At 39.7% G+C, this 20308-nt stretch overlaps 1 protein-coding gene across 1 annotated transcript in view; it reads left to right on the top strand.

Annotated features, from left to right (window-relative positions):
* COL9A1 (collagen type IX alpha 1 chain) overlaps positions 1-20308 on the top strand; it is an 86718-nt gene that overhangs the window by 64090 nt on the left and 2320 nt on the right. The window contains exons 33-37 of the mRNA XM_045867063.2: positions 861-893; positions 4391-4537; positions 4772-4826; positions 6746-6934; positions 13448-13525. Of these exons, the coding sequence (XP_045723019.1) occupies positions 861-893; positions 4391-4537; positions 4772-4826; positions 6746-6934; positions 13448-13525 (502 nt within the window). The remainder of the gene's footprint in view (positions 1-860; positions 894-4390; positions 4538-4771; positions 4827-6745; positions 6935-13447; positions 13526-20308) is intronic.

The raw sequence follows: 20308 nt of genomic DNA, 5'->3' as shown, positions 1-20308 counted from the left end.
AAGGCAGCAAGAATGAGAAAAAATTTTCTTACTGCCAGAACTGCTACATCTGCGGGCTCATCTTTGTGGTTTTGACACAATCTAACATGACCTAATGTGGAAACTTACATTTGGTCCTTTGCATGGTGATAGATTTCTCATAAAATAGTTCCAGAGAGCACTTAGTGCAGAAAAAAAAATTCTTGTAATGTTGTTTTATCCAGATTTTCAGGATTTAGAGCTAATATTAATGTAACATCTGAATTAGGCAAAGCTCTCTATTAAGTAAATTTGAAAAGAATTATTTTAATTTTATTTTCTGTTAAAATTTTTCATTTTATGGGCTAAGAGGATGTTTTAAATCATTGTTTTGTGGTGGAGATGAACTGATGTGCTTGAACTTGAGCTGAATTCATATCTAGAATTAGGGGTGAGAGATTTATGCATAAAATCAGGCATATTTGGTTTGATAGACTTTTCCAGATGAGTTTTAGAATACTGTTAGAGTTTCAAAAATGAAGTCATCAGGTTTAAATGTCCACTATATTTTAAAACAGCATGCTAGTTTAATGTCTTTTGACTTACACATTTTAATTCTCAACACCTAGCATTTTAGATCTGGTTGGAGCCTAGTAGAGCTCCGATTCTACCCTGTTATTTAACAGATAAGTTAGTCAAAAGCTAGGAGGTTACAAAGCTCAGAAAGTAGCAGAACTGGGACTAGAATCCAAATTTTGAATCTCATGTTTTTCTGTAGTGCCAGAGTTCATCTCTTCATGGTTTTCTATAGATTTCAGCAACACAATAACCTATTAAATGTTTTTAGTAAACTATCAAATGTGAATGCATGGTTCTAACATAATTTTGTTTTATTGATTTAGGGAGAGATAGGATTACCTGGGCCAAAGGGATCTGTAAGTACAATGAACAATAATGGTATAAAAAAATAAAAATACCAATAAAGCCATAGAAAATGCAATGCTCTGCTTTATGAAATCACTATAAAATTCAAGTCTTAAAGGACTTACCTTCAAGGAAATTAATGTCTAAATTTATTCTTTAAGTAATGGATTCATCCAAAGGTGGGGGAACCACCTCACAACAGTGTAAATGGATCTGCCTTTTGAATTAATCCACTCTAAAGGAAGTTTTTATCATAAGTAGCTCAATGAGTAGTATACATAGTAATTTCTTTCACAAATGGGTCATTTTAAAAGAACTGACTTGTCCTTTGTGGTGACAAGAGTATAAATGAATTTCACTGGCACTCATGCCATTGCAAATATTTCAGTAATTTTATTAATCTCCTGTGTGTTCTTTGGGGAAGTAACATAAAGTCGTAATGCATCAGAAAATTTAATAGACAATTATTAAAGCTAGAAAATGATCATCTCATTCAATTCATCATTTTACAGAAACTAAACTGATCTCCTTAGAGATTAGATGTATTCAGAATTATAGAACCAATAATAGAACCAATTATTAGAACAAAATTAATAGAATCAAGTAGAGAACCAGCAAACCTGGGATGATTCACTAATTTGAAAGGAATGCACATTTAATACAATAAGAAATTTAAGAGAGTATAAGGGAAAAGATGAAGCTCAGACCTTAACCTCAAAAGCCACCACCACTAGCTTCCATTTAATCTTTTAGTCCTTCCTGTTTCTAGAATCTTCTCCACTCTTCTCTGTCCCTATCCAACACATTATCCTCATAGCAGCCAGTGCCATCTAGAGAAAAATATAAAGCCCACTCTTTATCCCTCCTCTGCATAAGCCCTTCAGGAATGACATTTGATAGAATAAAATCAGACTCTTAGCAAAATATATAAAGTCTTTGATGAAGTGGTCTCTGCCTTGCCAACCTCGTCTCTAGCTATCTGGAACTTCATCTGTTTGCAATTGTTTTTACTTGGCATGCTATTTAATGCCTTGTGCTGTTCTCCTGGCCTGGAACACTCTTCCTCTTTCCTTAGAAGAGCTACCTCCTACTTAGGCATGTAGCCCGATCCTCAGCTCAACTTTCCCCCCGGAGGACACCCCTCCCCCCCAGACTTGGTTGCAGTGCCAGCCCTGGGCTCTTCACATGCCCCTGAGATGGAAACTATTTTTTTTTTTTAAAGATTTTATTCATTTGATAGAGAGCACAAGCAGGGAGAGCCGCAGAGGGAGAGGGAGAAGCAGGCTCCCCGCTGAGCAGGGGGCCTGATGCGGGACTCGATCCCAGGACCCCGGGATCATGACCTGAGCCGAAGGCAGATGCTTAACCAACTGAGCCACCCAGGCGCCCGAGATGGAAACTATTATGTTGTATTAACTCACCTGTTTACACACACTCTCCAAACACCGTTGACAGTCTCAAGCTTTAAGTAACATCTTTACACCTAAGAATTTTTGACAGGAATGGTTTAGGATTGAGAAAAAAATGTGAAGAGTAAACCTTGATAGGATTTGATAATAGAAATCCTACCTCACTATCTAGAAATAACTGGTAATGTTCAATGGTAAGAATTTGTTGTAAAAGGAAAAAGTGAATGAACAATGCAGTGGTCAAAATGAGTTAATTTCATTTAAATTTGGGTATCTTACTAGGAATTAACTCTTGATTTATCACCTCCCCTTCCTACCCCTTTCTCTTCTCTGCCACTACCCACCTAATTCTGATGCAGCTGAAGTGTGTTGTCCCAGAGTCAAGGAGACACACTTTCACTTTGCTCGGTGATCTCAGCAGAGACAAACCTGATAAGTAGGTGAAGTCTGTACCTCCAGTTTCTACTTCAGTATACCACTCAATTGAGGAATTCTTTCCAGAGCCCTGGGGCCCTTGAGCTATCCTAGCCATGTTGGCCCTTGATCCCTTCATCGAAAATGTCCTGTCCCATGTTGTAGCAGTATTTCAGACGTCAACAAGATGATAGACTCTGATTTGGCCTCCTTTGTTTTCTGCCAGTTCTTTAGTGCACTTCCAAATTCATTTTGGCGTCTCCTCAGGGTTGTTTTAGAAGTTGCTGTAGTTTTATTCTGTAGTCATCTGACAGCTCTGAACCCTCCACAGCACATCCTTAGCTCTCTCTGTTGACACTGTCTTTCAGGAAGTCTTTTAGGCCATAATTTCTTCATAGAAGCAGTTTTGACAAGTTGACTTAGATGAGTATCAATTTTTTTGCCTAAAGAAAGATTGGAAAAAGTATAGGCACTGAGCTTTATTCAGAGGCATCTAGTGAAAGCCCTGCCTCATCACCTTCTTCCCTTCAGCTTAAAACATCTGACTGTTTGAGTTAACTTTTTTTTTATTATGTTATGTTAATCACCATACGTTACATCATTAGCTTTTGATGTAGTGTTCCATGATTCGTGGTTTGCGTATAACACCCAGTGCTCCATTCCGTACGTGCCCTCTTGAATACCCATCACCAGGCTAATCCATCCCCCCACCCCCTCCCCTCTAGAACCCTCAGTTTGTTTCTACATAAATGTTGCATATGAAAAAGCAGGGTTAAGTCGCTTCATGAACTTCATTTTGAGCCCTAGCACTCCCTTATTGCCTCCTGTCCTTTTATCTTCTCATTCTTATTCTATAAACAATGGCACATTGTAACTACTATGCCATAAATTCTACCAGAGGTAGTTTAACCGAAAGTGAATTAATTTAGCTTTGTTTTAAAGCAGTTATTGTAGATGGGGACTTTAAAAAATGTTTTTAGTGGTCTGCTTTCAGGAAAAAAAAATCTGGTATATGCTTTTGTGCTAAGGAAACAGTTGGTTTATTTTTTTAACTTCTTTAATATTTAGATTTTTAACTTCCTCAAGACTTAGATAAATTATGGACTCACTCTTTTTGTTCCAGTATTTTAAATGTATTCATTTTAACTGCAGCATTTGAAATGTGGCATTTTAAATGTATTTAGTTAATGTTAGTATTTTATAATTCCTGGATACATCTGCTTCAAATTCTCCTGAGTGTTACAAAGCTAAATAACTTATGTCCTTGGAAATATCTTTATTTTATGCTTTCTGTATTGGTGATATACAAAGTAACATGTCTTGTATGAACTCAGTGGCCTTTTTGTGGCCAGAAAAAGTGCACAAGTCTTGTTAAAAATGAACTTGTTCTTAGGAAGTGGCTTAAAGTATAAGGAATGTAGTTTAAAAATGCATTATTTCAATTAACATTTTGAAATAGTAACTATACCAAAAAGAAAGATTTTGAAAAACTTTACTTGAACTGGAATTCTCAGAGACTGTGGCATTCTGTGTCTTTACCTTGAGAATTTGTAACCTCTGAGCAAACATCTCTTGGGAGACAGAATGTAAGCAAACCCCAAATTTCACGTAAGTCTTGTATTAATATTAAGCAGACACATGACTTGTGGATAGCCCTGGTTTTATAATGTGCCATTTTGTTCTAGGTGGGTAACCCTGGGGAACCCGGCTTGAGGGGGCCCGAAGGAAGTCGGGGGCTTCCTGGCGTTGAAGGACCAAGAGGACCCCCTGGACCACGAGGCGTGCAGGGAGAGCAGGGTGCCACCGGCCTGCCTGGCATCCAGGGCCTTCCAGTGAGTGGTGGGCAGTCTCTGGGGTTTCCCTTTGGAGACTCCAGCTCACAGCCCCAGGAAGGGGGCTGGGAGCCAGGCTAGCCCAGACACCAGCTCCTCAGCAGTGTGGGAGAGTTCTCCTGTAAATCCAGCCACCTGGCCACTTGCTGAGTCTGTCAGGTTACCTACCATTTAACAATGTCTTCTTTATGGTTCTGTGTATAAACCATCTTTTTTTTTTTCCCCCTGTCTCAGGGTAGAGCACCGACAGATCAGCACATTAAGCAGGTTTGCATGAGAGTCATGCAAGGTAAATAAATCATAGTCTTGACTTTTGGTGTGCTTTAAAGGTGGGAGATTTTGAATAATATTATATTAATTGTTTTATCTAATTTTTTGGCCACAGAATAGCTTATAGCCTCAAAGAAAATTTTTATCTTTATAGGTTAGCCCATTTTTTTTTTAAGATTTATTTATTTTAGAGAGAGAGAGAGAAAGAGAGTGAGCACACGAGCCAGTGGGGGGAAGGGGCAGGGGGAAAGGGAGAGAAAGTCTTAAGCAGACTCCCCACTGAGCAGGGAGCCCAGCATGGCACTCATCTCATGATCCTGAGATCACAACCCTGAGATCACGACCTGAGCCAAAACCAAGAGTCAGACGCTTAACCAACTGAGCCACCCAGGCGCCCCTGGGTTAGCCTATTTTTGTTCTTGGTTTTGTTTTTTGCCAAGGAGGTTAATTTACAAGAAAGTACACACACAAACACACACAAGCTTCCCCCCCCCCTTTGGAACACAGATTCTCAGGTATCTTTCCCCTCCTTAACATCCTACCACTTAGTGTGTCCCTGGCACTGACCCTGGCTCTCTCTGTAGCTTATATGTGAAGTAACTGACAGTCTTCATGCCCATAAGAAGCATAAGGACATTATCTCTACTCATGTATCATGTATGTAGAAAACCAATAACTAGTATTTTACCAAAATGGGTGATATATTTTTACATTTGTTAACCTTTATCTAAATTCATTAGCTATAGCAATTGCTATATAGCTGTTTTAGAATTGGTCTAGTTCTAAAATCACATAGAAAAGGAAGAAATTGGGGAGACAGGAACTGGGGAGATCCTGTAACTTTGGGGCCTTCTAACAAATAATTACCTTATTCTAGTTGGAACCAATTCCGTCATGATAAATACTCTTCTTTTGCAAGCTCATGAGATAGTCTAATTTGTCTGGTAGACTTGTAGAGTTTTCCAGAATGAAATTGTCACTTCTATATTTGAAAGCCAATATAAGTCTCTTTATGGCAGACATTTAATCTTGAAAGGATATTTCAATTTTAAACGTTATATCCCTAGAAAATTATAATTTTATGCTAACTCTTACATAAGGCAAACTAGAATGCTCACATTTAAACAATTTTAAAGTGTTCGTTAGAAATTTGTTTCCAATTCATAATCTCCTTCACACCTTTAAAAAATATTACACTGGCATATTTCCCTTAGAGTATTTCCATAGGAAAGGTTTCTTGCTCTTCATGGTTTCAGTGGATGATTCTTAATCTATTTAATGGTTCCTGAAAAAGCCCACACAGTTATTAATTTTTAAGACAGACTGTGAACATTCCCAAGAAGCGGGCTATTTTTAATGTCTGTTGTCTATTCCAAGCATGAAAAAACTTTTGAGAGGGGAATTTTTAAGAAGTTGTGAATGCTCAGGATATTTTAGGTCACTTAATATCTTCAGACTGAAAATGTGGGGCTAGGTCTCAAATGCTCTCTCAATACTAATTCTGGACAATGTCCTTGGCTTTTAAAAAGCTTTGGGACATCCACTTCTCCCTCTGTTAAGAAACTCATTTTCTTCCCGTCCTGGGTTTTCAGATAACCAGCTGGGACTCAGGTGACAGACTCATCCTTTTAGAACACTACTCACCTGAAAGCTTTGCTGTGTGTGTGTGTGTGTGTGTGTGTTATCCCCCTGCCCTTGTCTCACAACAGCAGGACCAAATATATCCCAAAAGAGCTGAATAAAACAGCACCAGGGAAGCTTCTTGGCAGAAAGTCCATGGAAAGATGATCTAACTCTATTCACTTCCCACCACGAATTTTGAAGCTCTGGTGACACATTTAGAAAAAAAGACACTTGAATACCCCCCCCCTTTTTTTTTCATTTGAATCACTTTCATGTTTCTGACTTCTCTGGACTGTTTTGTTTATTATCTTTTAGAGCATCTTGCTGAGATGGCTGCTAGTCTCAAGCGACCAGACTCAGGGGCATCTGGCCTCCCTGGGAGGCCTGGACCCCCCGGTCCTCCGGGACCACCTGGAGAGAATGGGTTCCCAGGCCAGATGGGACTTCGTGGCCTCCCAGGCATTAAAGGCCCCCCTGGTGCTCTTGGTTTGAGGGGGCCTAAAGGTAAGCCATTTTGCTCGTCCTTTTTCAGATGTATCCACACATCCTGCCAAGCTCCAGATATCCTTTGAGACAAGGAGACGTATCATTCTCTTGTACCGTGATGATGGGAAAGATCAAAAAACTATTATACGACATCCTCTTGACCTTGCTGTGTGGTAACAAGAGACCAAAACCTAGAATTAAGGTCCCTTGATTTTCAGTACTGATCTTTTCCAGTTACCCTCTGCCTCAATCATAGTTCAAAATAACTAGGATCTCGTAAAGGATCATTCAGCCTTTTTTTTGAGACTCGAAAATCATTGCGGAGCTCTTCTAAGATGGCAGCCAGCCTTAGAACGTTTGTATCCGTTACTTAAACTAATAACATTTGTTAGCAGGTCAGAAGACATAAATTCTATGAATTGAGGTTGCCTCCCTCTTCTTTGAAAAAGTGACATTGGATATTTAGTTTTGATGGATTTTTTTCAGCTCAGAAGTACAATCGAACTTTTTTCCTTCTTTAACATGTGAGGGAATGTGAGAAAGTTTGTTTCTTCCCCTTTTATTGAAAGCAAGTGTTTTGCCAAAAAAAAAAAAAGTGTTGTGAGTGTGTTAGGTATTCAGCAGGACCTGCGGAAGGACTGGTTGCCTCAGATGGTGTTTACTAGTTGAGGTGAGTATGTCAGCGTGGGGTGGGTGTGTGTCCTGGATCATTTACAGAGAGCGCTAAACAAAAAGGACTTTCTATATCTTGGCGAGTGACTGACAGTTCTCTAGGGAGCTTCAGAAAGATGTGGGGCTTCAGAAACAAGAGAGGGGCTTTTTTTTTTTTTTTTAATGGTGGTGCTCCAATTAGGGATAAATATTGTGGTGTGAAGGGTCAGAGGCCAAGCAAGCTGCCATTTTGGATCTATAAATGAATTGCTGATGTATTTGGCTAACTTCACTTTCAGCTGAAACAATTTTGTTAATTATATTTGTTTTTTGTTTTTTTTGGCATGTGCATTGCCGTATGTGAAAAAATGAGCACTAATTGGAGTCTCTTGTGAGGCTGGCCCAATTTCCAAGCTCTCAGAGGCTGGACAAAATCAAATATGGAGAGAGCTCAGAGCTCATCTTAAAGAGAACCGAGTATTTTCTTTGAAAGGATCACATCGCCACCCATCTTTGTCCTGATTTTAGCTCCTGGTTCAGGAACTCACGAGTAGGTCCTCCCTCTGTGCTTAGTCCCCCTTCATTCTGTTCACAATTTCTAAGAAACTCTGCTGCCTCGAGTGGGTTGTTGACGTCCTTGTTTCTGTGGCACCAGAGCCCACCGTGACTCCTCAGTCCTTCTTGTTAGTTCCCTTCAGACAGTGGTTCCGAGAGAGCCGGTACCTGGAGGCTGGAGTGTCTGCACCACCAGGGACCCTGTCTGGGATACAGATTCCCCAGCCCGCTCCGGTCCCACTGATCCGAGACTCTGCAGGTGGGGCCCAGCAGTCTGTTTTCTAACAAGCCTCCAGATGAATCTGATGCTGCTAAATGCACCATGTAAAGCAGTCACCCATTTTCCTGCTGAAAAGGAACACCTTGTAGGGGCTATAGAAATCACAGCCCTCTGTTTTCTTTGGCTAAAAGGAAGTCTCCATACGTGGGGCAGAACTTAACTTTGAGTTAGTAAGAGAACTCGCCTGAAGTCCCATTTCATGTTCTAAGAAGAAAGAACGTCCATGTCTACTTACTATGCTGGTAGAGACTGCCTAAAGCCGTGTTTCTCAGCCTGGGGAGCACCGTGGAATCATCTGGGGAGCTTTAAACACTGTCCACAGCTCAATCCCATTCCCAGAGATTTTGACTTAATAGGTCTGAGCAGCAGGATTTAAAAACATTCCCATGTGATTTTAATATACAACCAGGGTTGGGAACAATAGGAAACAAAGGTGAAATGTTCAGGAAGCTTCCTGGGAAGCTCCTAGCAGCACTAAATTTTCAGTGGCTATGTTGGGCTGACTTGGATCTAGCAGATGAACCTTATTTTGAAGGGGAGAAAAATATATTTCTGTATTTGGAACCCGGAAAATGCCCCTGGCACAGAGTTTATTCATCAAGCATAGTTTGATTGTATAAGGGACTTCCCCCTAATGCTTCTTCAGTATTTATGACATAGTCCATAATCTAGAAAAGATTTGGTCTTTTTTTCTTTTCTCTAAAGGACTTTTTCTGCCCACCCTCCTCCATCCCTTTATTATCACTGGGTCCTTTTAAAGCAGCATCTCCTCTGTTTTACTTCTTGAAATTTGGGGTGTGGGAAGAAAGGAGTACTGTCCTTGGATTTAAATGAGTGCTGTCACAAATTTGGAAATGTATGATTCCAGGTAATCGGACTTGACCTTTCTTGTTCTACCACATACATTATAACAGTAATATTTAATTGAAAACATATAATGTCCCACTAGTCAAAGGTTACAGATCAGTTCTTCCTGGAGAACAAATACTCCAGCATTTGAAACTTAAATGTTCAGCCAGTTTGAGAAGAGATGTATTTCAGTGTCACCTGTTGCCTTTTTCCCATGCCTAATAAAGGGGTAGTCTGAGTCTTGCTCACCATATTACTTTAAGAGTCTTTTCCCAAGGAAATTACTACATAAATAATGAACAAATAAATTTTACTAAAGCTTTTAGCAGTTCAAACTATGTCTTTAATAAAATAATTTTTTTCCTATAAAACTGGTCTGCAAAACACAGTGAAACATTTTCAGTAGGAGTTTGTAGATGCCAGAAATCATACTCAAATCTTAAATCATATTTATATATATTTTTTTGTTTTTCATTGACATGTTCTGTGCAATATTATACAAACAGGGCCAAGACCCATGCTGCATGTACATTTTATATGTATACTCAAGCAGAAACACGAGAGATACCTAATTGGCTTTATGTTCACTTTGTTTAGTATTAGTCTTTTGTGTCATAAATACTATTTTTAAATGTTGATGGTTTGGATTAATTTTAAATCCCTTTGAGTAAGGCTATATATCAATTTTTTGATACTTTAGTGAGTCAGACGGATGTGTCGATATGTAAGTGATGGCATGAGAAAATACACGTCATTACTGTAACACTTTTTTTCGGTATTAATCTGCTTGCATGGGGTTGGAGTATCAGTTATAGCTTTCAAATAAATGAAATAAACTGCAACTACGGAGCAATGAGAATTTCTTTAGTTTTAGCCACTCCATTCAGAGGGAGCTGTTTTGCTACTTACACTGCACATTTCCCTTTTTACCTTATCTAAAGCTCATTTTACAAGCTCGCTCTATTTTTCCACACAGTAGGCTAGCGAATAAAAGTGGACTTTAGTTCCCTGAGCCAGTTTTCAGACATGTCAAAAGAAGACATGATCAGGGTTTGAAGAAGCGGATGGACCCTGGGGATCCCAGAGCCCGGCCGCAGCTCTGTCTGCTGCCACGCACCTCTGTCCTGGAGCCCACCTAAAAATTGTGTTTCTACGACCGACATCCACAGGGCAGCATCAGCACCAAGACAGCAGTCTTCTTCCTTGCAAGCGACATTTTAAAGGGGATGTGGCTTCATGCCAGAATGTGTTTAACTTTCACTGTCTGGGTGAAAGTTACATTTCAATTTATAATCTTCATCTCCTGTCTTCAGAAAATGTGGCACATTTATTGGTTCTCTTCTCGTTGCTAGCCTCCAGAATTACAGGGATATGACATTTAAATTGCTAAGTTAACAAGAGCGCTTAAGTTGTTAGTTTTTAAAATGCTAATTGTATCTTCCTAATATAGTAAGGCCATATTGATGAGGAGGATAAAAAAAACAGCTTATGTATGAGTTCAACTTGAGCTCTATATCCTTATGCAGTATTTATATAATTTTAAAATTGTTTTAAAAATATAGTTGATTCATGATAAAAATATTCATACAAGGACATTCACAGCCAACATCAAAGTACGGTGACTATTTAAACATTCACTTCATAGAGATTTTTTTTTTTGCTATTTTGGCATGCATGCTTTTGTTTTTTAAATTATAACAAACTTGACTTAATATTGAATAAGGTTGGGCCGAGACAAATGTTTGGAAAAAATGATTATGTATAGAATCTTGCAAAATGCCACTGAATCTTCTGAAAGAGTAGTAGGATAATAACATAATACTATACCAATGGGATAGTAGAATAATGTCTTCTATTAGGAGCCATAAATGTCATCTAGGAGCAGTTGACTAGGTATTAGGGCACTTTGTTAATGAGGCCAAGTTTCTGGGTTTCTCTGCAGGAGCCAGGATAATTAATGAAACTTGGTTCTGTGGCTTCTGAATCCCCAAATTCAATCAACTGTCTTGCAAATACACATGGTTGGTTGTAATCCAAAGCACATTCCCTGTAAATAATGAGTCACAAGTGAAATGTAGGCACTTGTGGTAGCACATTTTAAATTTTGAAAATTCATTAATTTACTTTCAGTGACACTAAATTTACAGTGTTTGAGAATTTAAAAATATACGAAAAGATATTTAGCGAAGAGTTTTTCTCCCACCACCCCGGTCTCCTATCTGCCTAGATTCCTTTATCCTTCCCATTAGGTAATCACTTTTATGAGTTTCCTACGTATCCTTACCAGTGATGAGGTACAATATATGGTTACATACATTCCCTACAGCCTTTTAGAAACAAGTCTTTTTGCCCTTTAGTAATGATCTGGACCTTGCGTTTTTTTCACTGAACAATCGGTCTTGAGATCGTTTCAAAGAGCTTCCTGGTTCTTCCTAGCTGCATAGTATGCCATTCTGCGGAAATAGCATAGTGCATTTAAGCCTCTCGTGGGCATTTAGTGTCCAGTCTTCTGCCATTACGGCAAGGCTGCCGTGGAAAACACTATTTCATTTTTGTGTAAATATCAACATAACCTCTTTCTATGATAAATTCCTGGAAGTGGAATTGCCAGGTAAAATGGTACTGCCATTTGTAATTTTGATAGACACTGTTAAATTATCCTCCAAGAGACTGTCCCAATTTGCAGTCTTATTAGCAATATGTAATAATGTGTTTTTCCACAGACCTGCTAGCATAGGTTTGATTCAACTTTGGAATTTTTGCCTATCTTACAGTTCAAAGTAGCTTTCATGTTATTTTTTAATTTCTGTGTATTTTGATGTGAGAGTGAAGTTGAGGAATTTTTCATATATTTCAGAGCTATTTTTGTTTCCTTTTAGCAACTTTCTTGCTTATATATTCTTTTTTTTTATTGTTGTTGACCTTTTTGTATTGATTTTAGGAACTCTTCTTCATATTTTGAATCATAGCAGAAAGGCCAGCTCAAATCTGAAGTTATAAAATAATTTTCCCTTGTTTTCTTCTGATTCTTAAATTTCATTTAAATATTTGATCCACTTGTAATGTATCCTGGATTATGTTGTGAGGAACAGATTCAACTTTATTTTTTTTTCCAGCTGGCTACCTACTTTTTCCAGCACCATTTATTGACTTACTTGACTGCTTCCCACTTTAAGATGACACATATATTACAAAACAAAATCCTGTATGTATCGGAGCCTGTTTTGGGGCTGTTTCACTGGTCTATCCATTCATGTACCAGTACCACCCCATTTTAATTGGTTTAATATGCAGTAGGATTAATTCCCTTCATGTAGCTTTTCTTTTTGGAGTTTTTACGGCTACTCTGGTTTATGCATTTTTCTGTACAAACTTCAGAATCCCCCTTTTCGGTTAAAAAAAATCTTTTTATTGGGATCATGATGAAACTTCAGCTTGGGGAGAACTACACCTTTGTGTGATGATGTCATTCCACCTAAGAATAGTTGTCAAGTCCTTTTGTATCCTTTAGAAATGTTATTTTTTTAATGTTGGATTTGCATATTTCTGATTAAACTTATTCCTTGTTATTAATTTAATTGCTATTATAAATGGGATATTTTTTCACTACATCTTAGTTCTGGTGGTTGTTTGTATATATGAAAACTACTGATTTTCATATATTAATTTTGTATCTTGCTACTTTACTGAATTCTCTCATTGCTTGTTGTAGATTTTGAGTTGCTTTTCAAGGATTTAAGATATACACTGATACCACTTAAAAAGAGGGAGGTTTTTGACTCTCAAACCAAATGACAAACACTAGTGATAAAGTGGGCATCTCTGTGATGTTCTATGGGTAGTGAAACTGCTTCTTGTGTTTCCCATTCAGCATTATGCTAACTCTTGGGTTGAGGTAGATATATTTTATCATGTTAAGGAGGTTGCTTTTGATTCTTATTTTACTGAATGTTGATCATTTGATATTTGATTTAGTTTGTTTATCATTTGATGAATATGATTATTAGATTTTTTCCCCTTCGATCTCTTCATATAATTGACTGAGGTTTTGCCTTGCTACATATTTACTACAACCTAGTTTGTGGCAATTTCATGACCTTTTGCTTTCTCAATGCTGGATTTGCTTAAAGTTTAAAAATATGGAACTTTCTTTTTATAGACATATAGAAAAATAACATTTCTCTAATGAAATGCAGGTGACTTGGGAGAAAGGGGGGAACGTGGCCCTCCTGGAAGAGGTCCTAAGGGCTTGCCTGGAGCTACAGGTCTCCCAGGTAAGTGTGTTATATGGCAGCACAGGGTTGAGAAATTGGTAGCAAGTGGGCAGTCTGAATTGGATACCATTTTAAAGATTTGCTCCTTGATTACTTAAGCCTGTAACAATAACGGCTGGCACAGATTTTTCAAGGCAACTTTAATGAAGAGTCAAATGATTTGTAAATGATGCCTGTGTTCCTCCTGAGAAAACAAGTATCAGGGCTTAAAATATTAATTTCCTGAATAGATGATTTAAAAAAATCGTGTCAAGGTCCAGCCACAATGCACTCGTTAGAAAATTCTGAATGAATGAGGTCCTATCCATTGTCAGCCTCGTTGATAGTTTTCCGTTTATTTTTAACCAGAAAGAGCAACAAGAAAATCCAAGTTTTCAAACTACTCATGTTGCATAGGGAGTAACTGAAATCTTATTTTAAAAGCTCCTGTTTCAAATATCCAGACCCTCCAGAAACCCATATCCAAAAAAAATAAATAAATAAAATAAATAAACCTGAACATTCCTATTCATATAACCACAAAGAGCCATGCACAAGCCGGGTATCACAGCTGTGTTGGCTGAGGCGACAAAGTTGCCTCTGTGTGAAGAGCCTGGATTCGCTCACTGGGCGTCTGTTCTCTCTTTACACACTGGCTACTCTGTCCCCTCAGCTCAAGCTGCCACCCACTCATCCGCCGGGAAATGACCTACCAGCCCAACCCCAGAAGCAGCAGAGCAGGGTGGAAAGTCAGTTGGGTCTGAGGGCATGAATGACATGCAGCCTCCCAGCGAACCCTTACAGCTGCCGGGGTGGTGGCTAAGGAAGGCTCCCAAACCCCGGAGCTGAGGAGAGTCAGGGTGAGAGGTTCTGCAGAGAAAGGTGGTCCATGCTTCCACAGTGGATTTGGAAAACTTGGTGTAGGGAAATTTAGAAAAAGGAATGCTCATTTTCTAATTCTGACAGAGGCTTACCTATTCAATCATGACTCTAATTGCGGCCAAAAACACTGCTTTTTCATTATCCATTTCATTGCTCCTGGGAATTGCTTTCTCATTAAATTTTTTTTTTTTTTTTTAAATACGAATACATTTGGAGATGGCTCAAACACTGCTTTGCTAAAGCTGTGATTCATGGGTCTGTCAAGATGCTTTCACAAATTGATAAATTTTCGTGATTGGGAAAGGAAGTTTTTATGATTGGAAAAGGAAAGAAAATCTGGTTGAAGCTTCATGGGACCAAGAGAAGATTTCAGTGTATGATAAAGTCTACATTCATTGATGGATGTTTAGAAGAGGAAAGGGAAATAGAATTTACTGAGTGCTTTCCTCCTTTATCAGTGGTAGCAGTAGGTGGTTTAAAGTTGATAAAAATACCGTTACAATTTACTTATCTGTATATTGTAGCATTGCCTTACAATTTCTCTTTCTCCTTCTATTTTGTTGACAAATCACGTAACAGTTCTCAGACCAGCAACTTGCATTCTTGGCAAGATTTTCCTTTATCAGAAATATATTATCATTTCTGATGACTCTTAGTTTCAAAAACTCTGTTGATAAACCATGTTTTAGGTTTCAAATGAGAAGACTGAAGCAGACCCAGCTCTGTAAGTTCAGTGTCCCAGGCTGTTGTGAGGGGACACATTATTCCCCACATGCACTCACCCACTCAGATGTGCTGACTCTGACTGGGAGGGCTTTACATGTGCTCTTGGGCCTTTGCTCTCCCAAAAAGGGGCTTCCCTGATTTGCTTTTTAGTACATGAGACATTTGTGTGTGGGCACAGTGGTTAGGGCGGGACGAGCTCATCACTGGCAGTTCTGCCTGGTCCTCATCTAGTCTCCCTTATGAAAAAATCAACCTGTTATAGCTGGTCTTGGATTTAATACTTAAATATGATTTGTTAAAAACATTTATGGGCTATTTCAGGACTGCTGCACTTGTCCTTTGCCTTTTCCTTTCTGCCTTTTGCCAGTCCTTGCCCCTTGCTTCCTGGTACCACTCCGAAATCTGGTCTTCTTGGTTTATGCTTTGGTTATATTTCTTGAAGGATACTGACATTATTTAGTGGGAAATCTGAGTTTCAGGTTATATTTTACAAGTTTGGGCTACCTTTCAAAAGCATGCAGTTTCGCAAGTGCTTTAGCACACAGGCACAAAGGGTTTATGTTTCCCCCAGTCCCTGAGGCGCCAGCCGGGTACTTTGGTTTTCTTTGGTTTTTAGGTCAGCTCACATTCTCTCGTCTACACTATGAATATGCTTAGCTAACAATTTCTCGAATCCATCAGTCCCCAAACAAGAGCTCTTTGGGTCATTCCTCCCCTTAAGCTAGTACTGGGAAAGTGGGCTATTTGGGAGCTCCACAGTTCAGACATCCTGGGTTCAAATTTTGACTCTGTCACTTACTAGCTCTATGACATTGGGTGACTTCCGACTCCAAATCATAAATGCAAAGTACTGGCTCACAGTAAATTATTGAACGAGTTCACTGTCCACTGAGAGGCTGGGCTTTTTAATTTCCCTGGCAGAGCCTGGAATGTGATTAGGAATGTGGTTTCTGGTCTCTCACAAACACAATAGTAATAGGACTTCAGGGACTGGAGGAACTTCCAGTAGCACTTGGTGCAGGGACTTGTCTGGTACCTAAAAGAAACATCCTGCAGAACAGGACATCCCGCAACCTTCCTTGTTGTCCCTTAATTTGGACTTGGATTCGGGACTTAAATCCTCCTGGATGAAAAAAGTTCATTTGATCATTCTTCCTGAAGCAAACATATCTGATATATTTGGAAAAAAAATGTAACTAATACATTAATTATTTATCAGTTATCAGAATTCCTTTGCTCTTCGTGGATGGTTTTAGTTCTTTGTCTCCTCTCCATATCGTATCTCACTGTTCAGTGTTAAGTATCCTGCGGCCCTTTGGGGCTGTAATGGTACATTGCTTCCTATGGCCCTAGATCATTACGATAACCGCCATGCTGACTATCGTTCTGGCTGAAGTGCTCTGTTGTCTGAAGAGTACCCATGAATCCTCCAGTGTGTTTCCCACAGCCGGAGGGAGGCAGAATGGGTATTTAGGAAGGATGGGCTCTGGAGCCAAGCTTGCAGGGTGTATACACGGCTGTCCCTTACTTGCAGCTGCTTCACCTCTTAGCACTTCGGTTTCTCCTCCGTATCACAAGGTTAATAACCACATGTACCTTCTAGAGTTATTTAGGAGGATCTATGTACATGTTAATACATGTGAAACACTTAGAACAGTGCCTGGCCTATGGCCAGCATGCTGCAAACTTAGCTATTATTATTTTGTATTCCTCTGTTTATGTTTGAGGAAATACAGACTTAAAAGTTCACCTACTCTAACAAAGGTCTCTCAGGTAATAAGTGGCAGAGGCAAATATTCATACTTTCTAGGTCCAGATTCATGTAGTAGACAAAATGTTGAGCTGACTGTCTAGTAATGTGATTCGTTTGTCTTCGCCACTCTAGCCATATAACTTCAGCAAGTCCCATAACCACTTAGTGTCTTGATTCCTTTTCACCTCTCTCACAGAGCAGAGTGGATCACATTAGAGATCCCCGGGACTTTAGATGCCCTCAACCCCCCACCCCCACCTTCGGTTTCTTCCCACAGGCCTTTGGTGGTATCGCTTGATTGGGTTGTCTCATTAAGGGTAACTCTCTATGCCCTACTGCCACTTAACTTGCCTACTTGGGACCAGTTCCTTGACGCTCTGAGGATTTTAAGGAAATATATTTAATAATAGGTCCTGATCTCCACTGTGCATTCAAACTCATGGGGGGAAGAAGCCAGTTCAATAAGGACTCATATGTATGTGACCACCAGGAATGTAGCTTGTAAACTGACAAGCTTTCCCTTCTTGGACGAGGAGAGAAGCAGAGCTGGCTTTGTGCAGGGTCACATTAGGCAACTGGGCTATTTAGGTTTCTTATGCAAAATTTGCACAGAGGTGAGCTTTGCTTGTGAATATTGAGTGGAAAAAACCCCAACAAGCCCCAAACCAAGGGCACACTCAGTTTAGGCTGGTTTAGCAGTAGCCATTTATCCTATTTCCATCACTGCAGCTATTTTATTTGGCTATGGGGATCTTATATAAATAAACGGCTTTATGCCAATTCCTTAAACATATGCTTTGTCAAACACCACAAAAGCTCAGCATAAGGTGAGAAATGTAAGGAAGTCCCTGGAACATACAAACATTTTACATAACCCATGGATAAATCACCAAATTAATGCTGAAAATCACTTTCAGGTTTTTTGTTTTGTTTTGTTTTTTAAGGCCTTTATACACAGTCCCTTTCACTCTGCGGCATGTATTAGATCCTTCAGAATGTTCCAGCGGGGACTGGTCTTCATCAATGTAACATGACTACCCTCTAGTGTTCGCACAGAGAATGACACAGACATTCATTTTTAAAAATAACGAAATATTTGGCCGTAACGTTTTTATAGGTCTTTGAAATTTCAGAAAACTGTGTAATCATTAGCTAGTTAGTGCAGCCAACACACCCATGAGGGAGACAAAGCAGAATGAAAACACTTCAGATCTATTTTCTTCTGAAGAGTTGGAGGGTAGTTTATAGATACTTGCTAATGCAGCTGCTGGACTTCTTGAATGATTTGGACTGTGACATAGTGTCACCCCAAAATTACATCCTAAACAGTAACAAGAACATTTGAGAGTAAATGCCCAGGGTGCGGACTCACCAGAAATTGATGATGATCTGTTATGTGACGGCTGGGTTTTTTTCCTCTGGTCATTTCTACAGGACAAAACCTCAGAAAAAATATCTTTAGTTTCTTATGATAGAGCTCCAGAAGAATCAGTACTACTCTTGGTTATTGTGCCTCTTTTTACTCCCTAGTCAATTCAGGTGCAAAAAATTAAACAAAAAACACCCTCCCACCCACACGTGCCGGCATGCGCACGTGCAATCGCGCACACACCTTGGCAGAATTAGCTCATCAGTGGGTATGGAAATATGGTTGGGTTAGAGTAGCGGGGAAGGGCCCTTGTTTCTAGCTGCAACACCCTCTAGCTGTGTGACGATGGATGATTATTTAGCCTTCTTAACTCTCAGTTCACACAAGAGGAAAATAGGATCAATAATGAGCACAGTTCATCGCCATGGTAAAAAGGAAATATTTTATAAGCGTTAATGATGATGATGACAGTGACATCCAGAGCTCCAGAGGGTCAATTGCTGTATTTGCCCAAGGGAGAATTGGACTAGATGTACTTTACATAAAGTAAATCGAGGGTACACAGGATGGCCTCATCAACTCTTTCCTCAAAGGATGAGCAGGAATCTGGAATAAAGGCAGCAAGGGAAAAACCTCTCCTGGAATGTGTAGTGATGGGGAATCACATCTGAAAACCTAAAAAGCTTTCCTTCTGCTTTCTTTTTTTTCCCCAAATATTTTATTTATCCATTTGTCAGAGAGAGAGACACACAGAGAGAGCACAAGCAGTGGGGAATGGCAGAGGCAGAGGGAGAAGCAGACTCCCCGCTAAGCAGGGAACCCGATGTGGGACTCGATTCCAGGACCCTTGGATTATGACCTGAGCCGAAGGCAGACTCTCAATGACTGAGCCACCCAGGCGCCCCTTTCCTTCTGCTTTCTAATATTGTTGTGTAGTAGAGAATAAATTCCCTTAAGTTTAAGGTTTTAGGCAGGAGGCTGGCTGTACAAATGTTCAATAAAAATTTGAATTAGTTGGTAACATGTAGAAACGGAGAGACCTATTCCAGAATGCAGGTTCTAGCTTTCCTTGACAATTAGCAGAGGTTCTGCAGGCTCCGGTGCATCTTCCCTCATGGCAGCTGTTGGCTGGAGCCGAGCTGCCCCAGGCCCGTCCTCCCTATTGCCTCCGTACCACCAATGGGGAGTTCTCATTACATCAGTTTTCTTCTTGTAAAGACTGCAGGGCATTTCTTTACTACCTTAAGGGCCAGCAAACTTTTTCTGCAAAGGGCCAGAGTTTTTGGATCTGTGGGCCCTGCGGGCTCTGTGGAGGTTATACAGCTCTGCCCTTGTAGTGAAAAAGCAGCTGTCGGTAATATATACACAAATGGCCATGGCTCTGTTCTAGTAGAACTATGTACAAAAATAGGGGTTGGCTCATGGGCTCCCCTCTGTTCGCCCACCCCAATCTGCCTTACCCGCTTTGCCTCTGGGGTCATTTGGTTTGTGACCTCTCCTTTGGGCATTTTTCTCCTCTTCATCTTGATTTGATTTTGTGAAGGCAGACCTGGTATGTCTCCATGGGAATAGTGCTGCTCCTAAAGTTATGAAAGTTACCCTTTATGTGCCCCTTTATCTGGCCTAGCTTTTAAACCTTAAAAGAGCAACTTTGAACAACTGCTTGTATCAGGAGACCTGAAGAGGCTCTGCTACAGGCTTATTTATAGGTGCTCTTGATTAGGGAAAGACTTTCTCAGGGGCCTGGTCTTTAGAGGAAAACACAATCATCTGCTTCACTACAACTTAATATAGTTAAATGGAGGCTTATGGGATACATTAGGGGAAATTACTTACATCTCTGCTTATCTACAGCCTTGAGATGGATAGAATCAAAGATAATTCTCTTAAAACTTAATAATATGTTGTTCTGTCTTCTTGCTGTGTGTGGATCTAATTGAGAGAATCACAGGAAGAATGAGATCTTACATACAAAGTAAGATCTCTAATCTATCTTCCTTCTAAAAGTATGTGAGAGGGCGCCTGGGTACCTCAGTCTGTTAGGTGTCTGCCTTCGGCTCAGGTCATGATCCCA

The sequence above is a fragment of the Mirounga angustirostris genome, unplaced genomic scaffold (genome assembly GCF_029215605.1).
Source record: "Mirounga angustirostris isolate CCGP_5_RB_7025 unplaced genomic scaffold, mMirAng1.0.hap1 SCAF_8, whole genome shotgun sequence".
Lineage (NCBI taxonomy): Eukaryota > Metazoa > Chordata > Mammalia > Carnivora > Phocidae > Mirounga > Mirounga angustirostris.
This window is presented reverse-complemented; position numbering and strand designations above follow the sequence as displayed.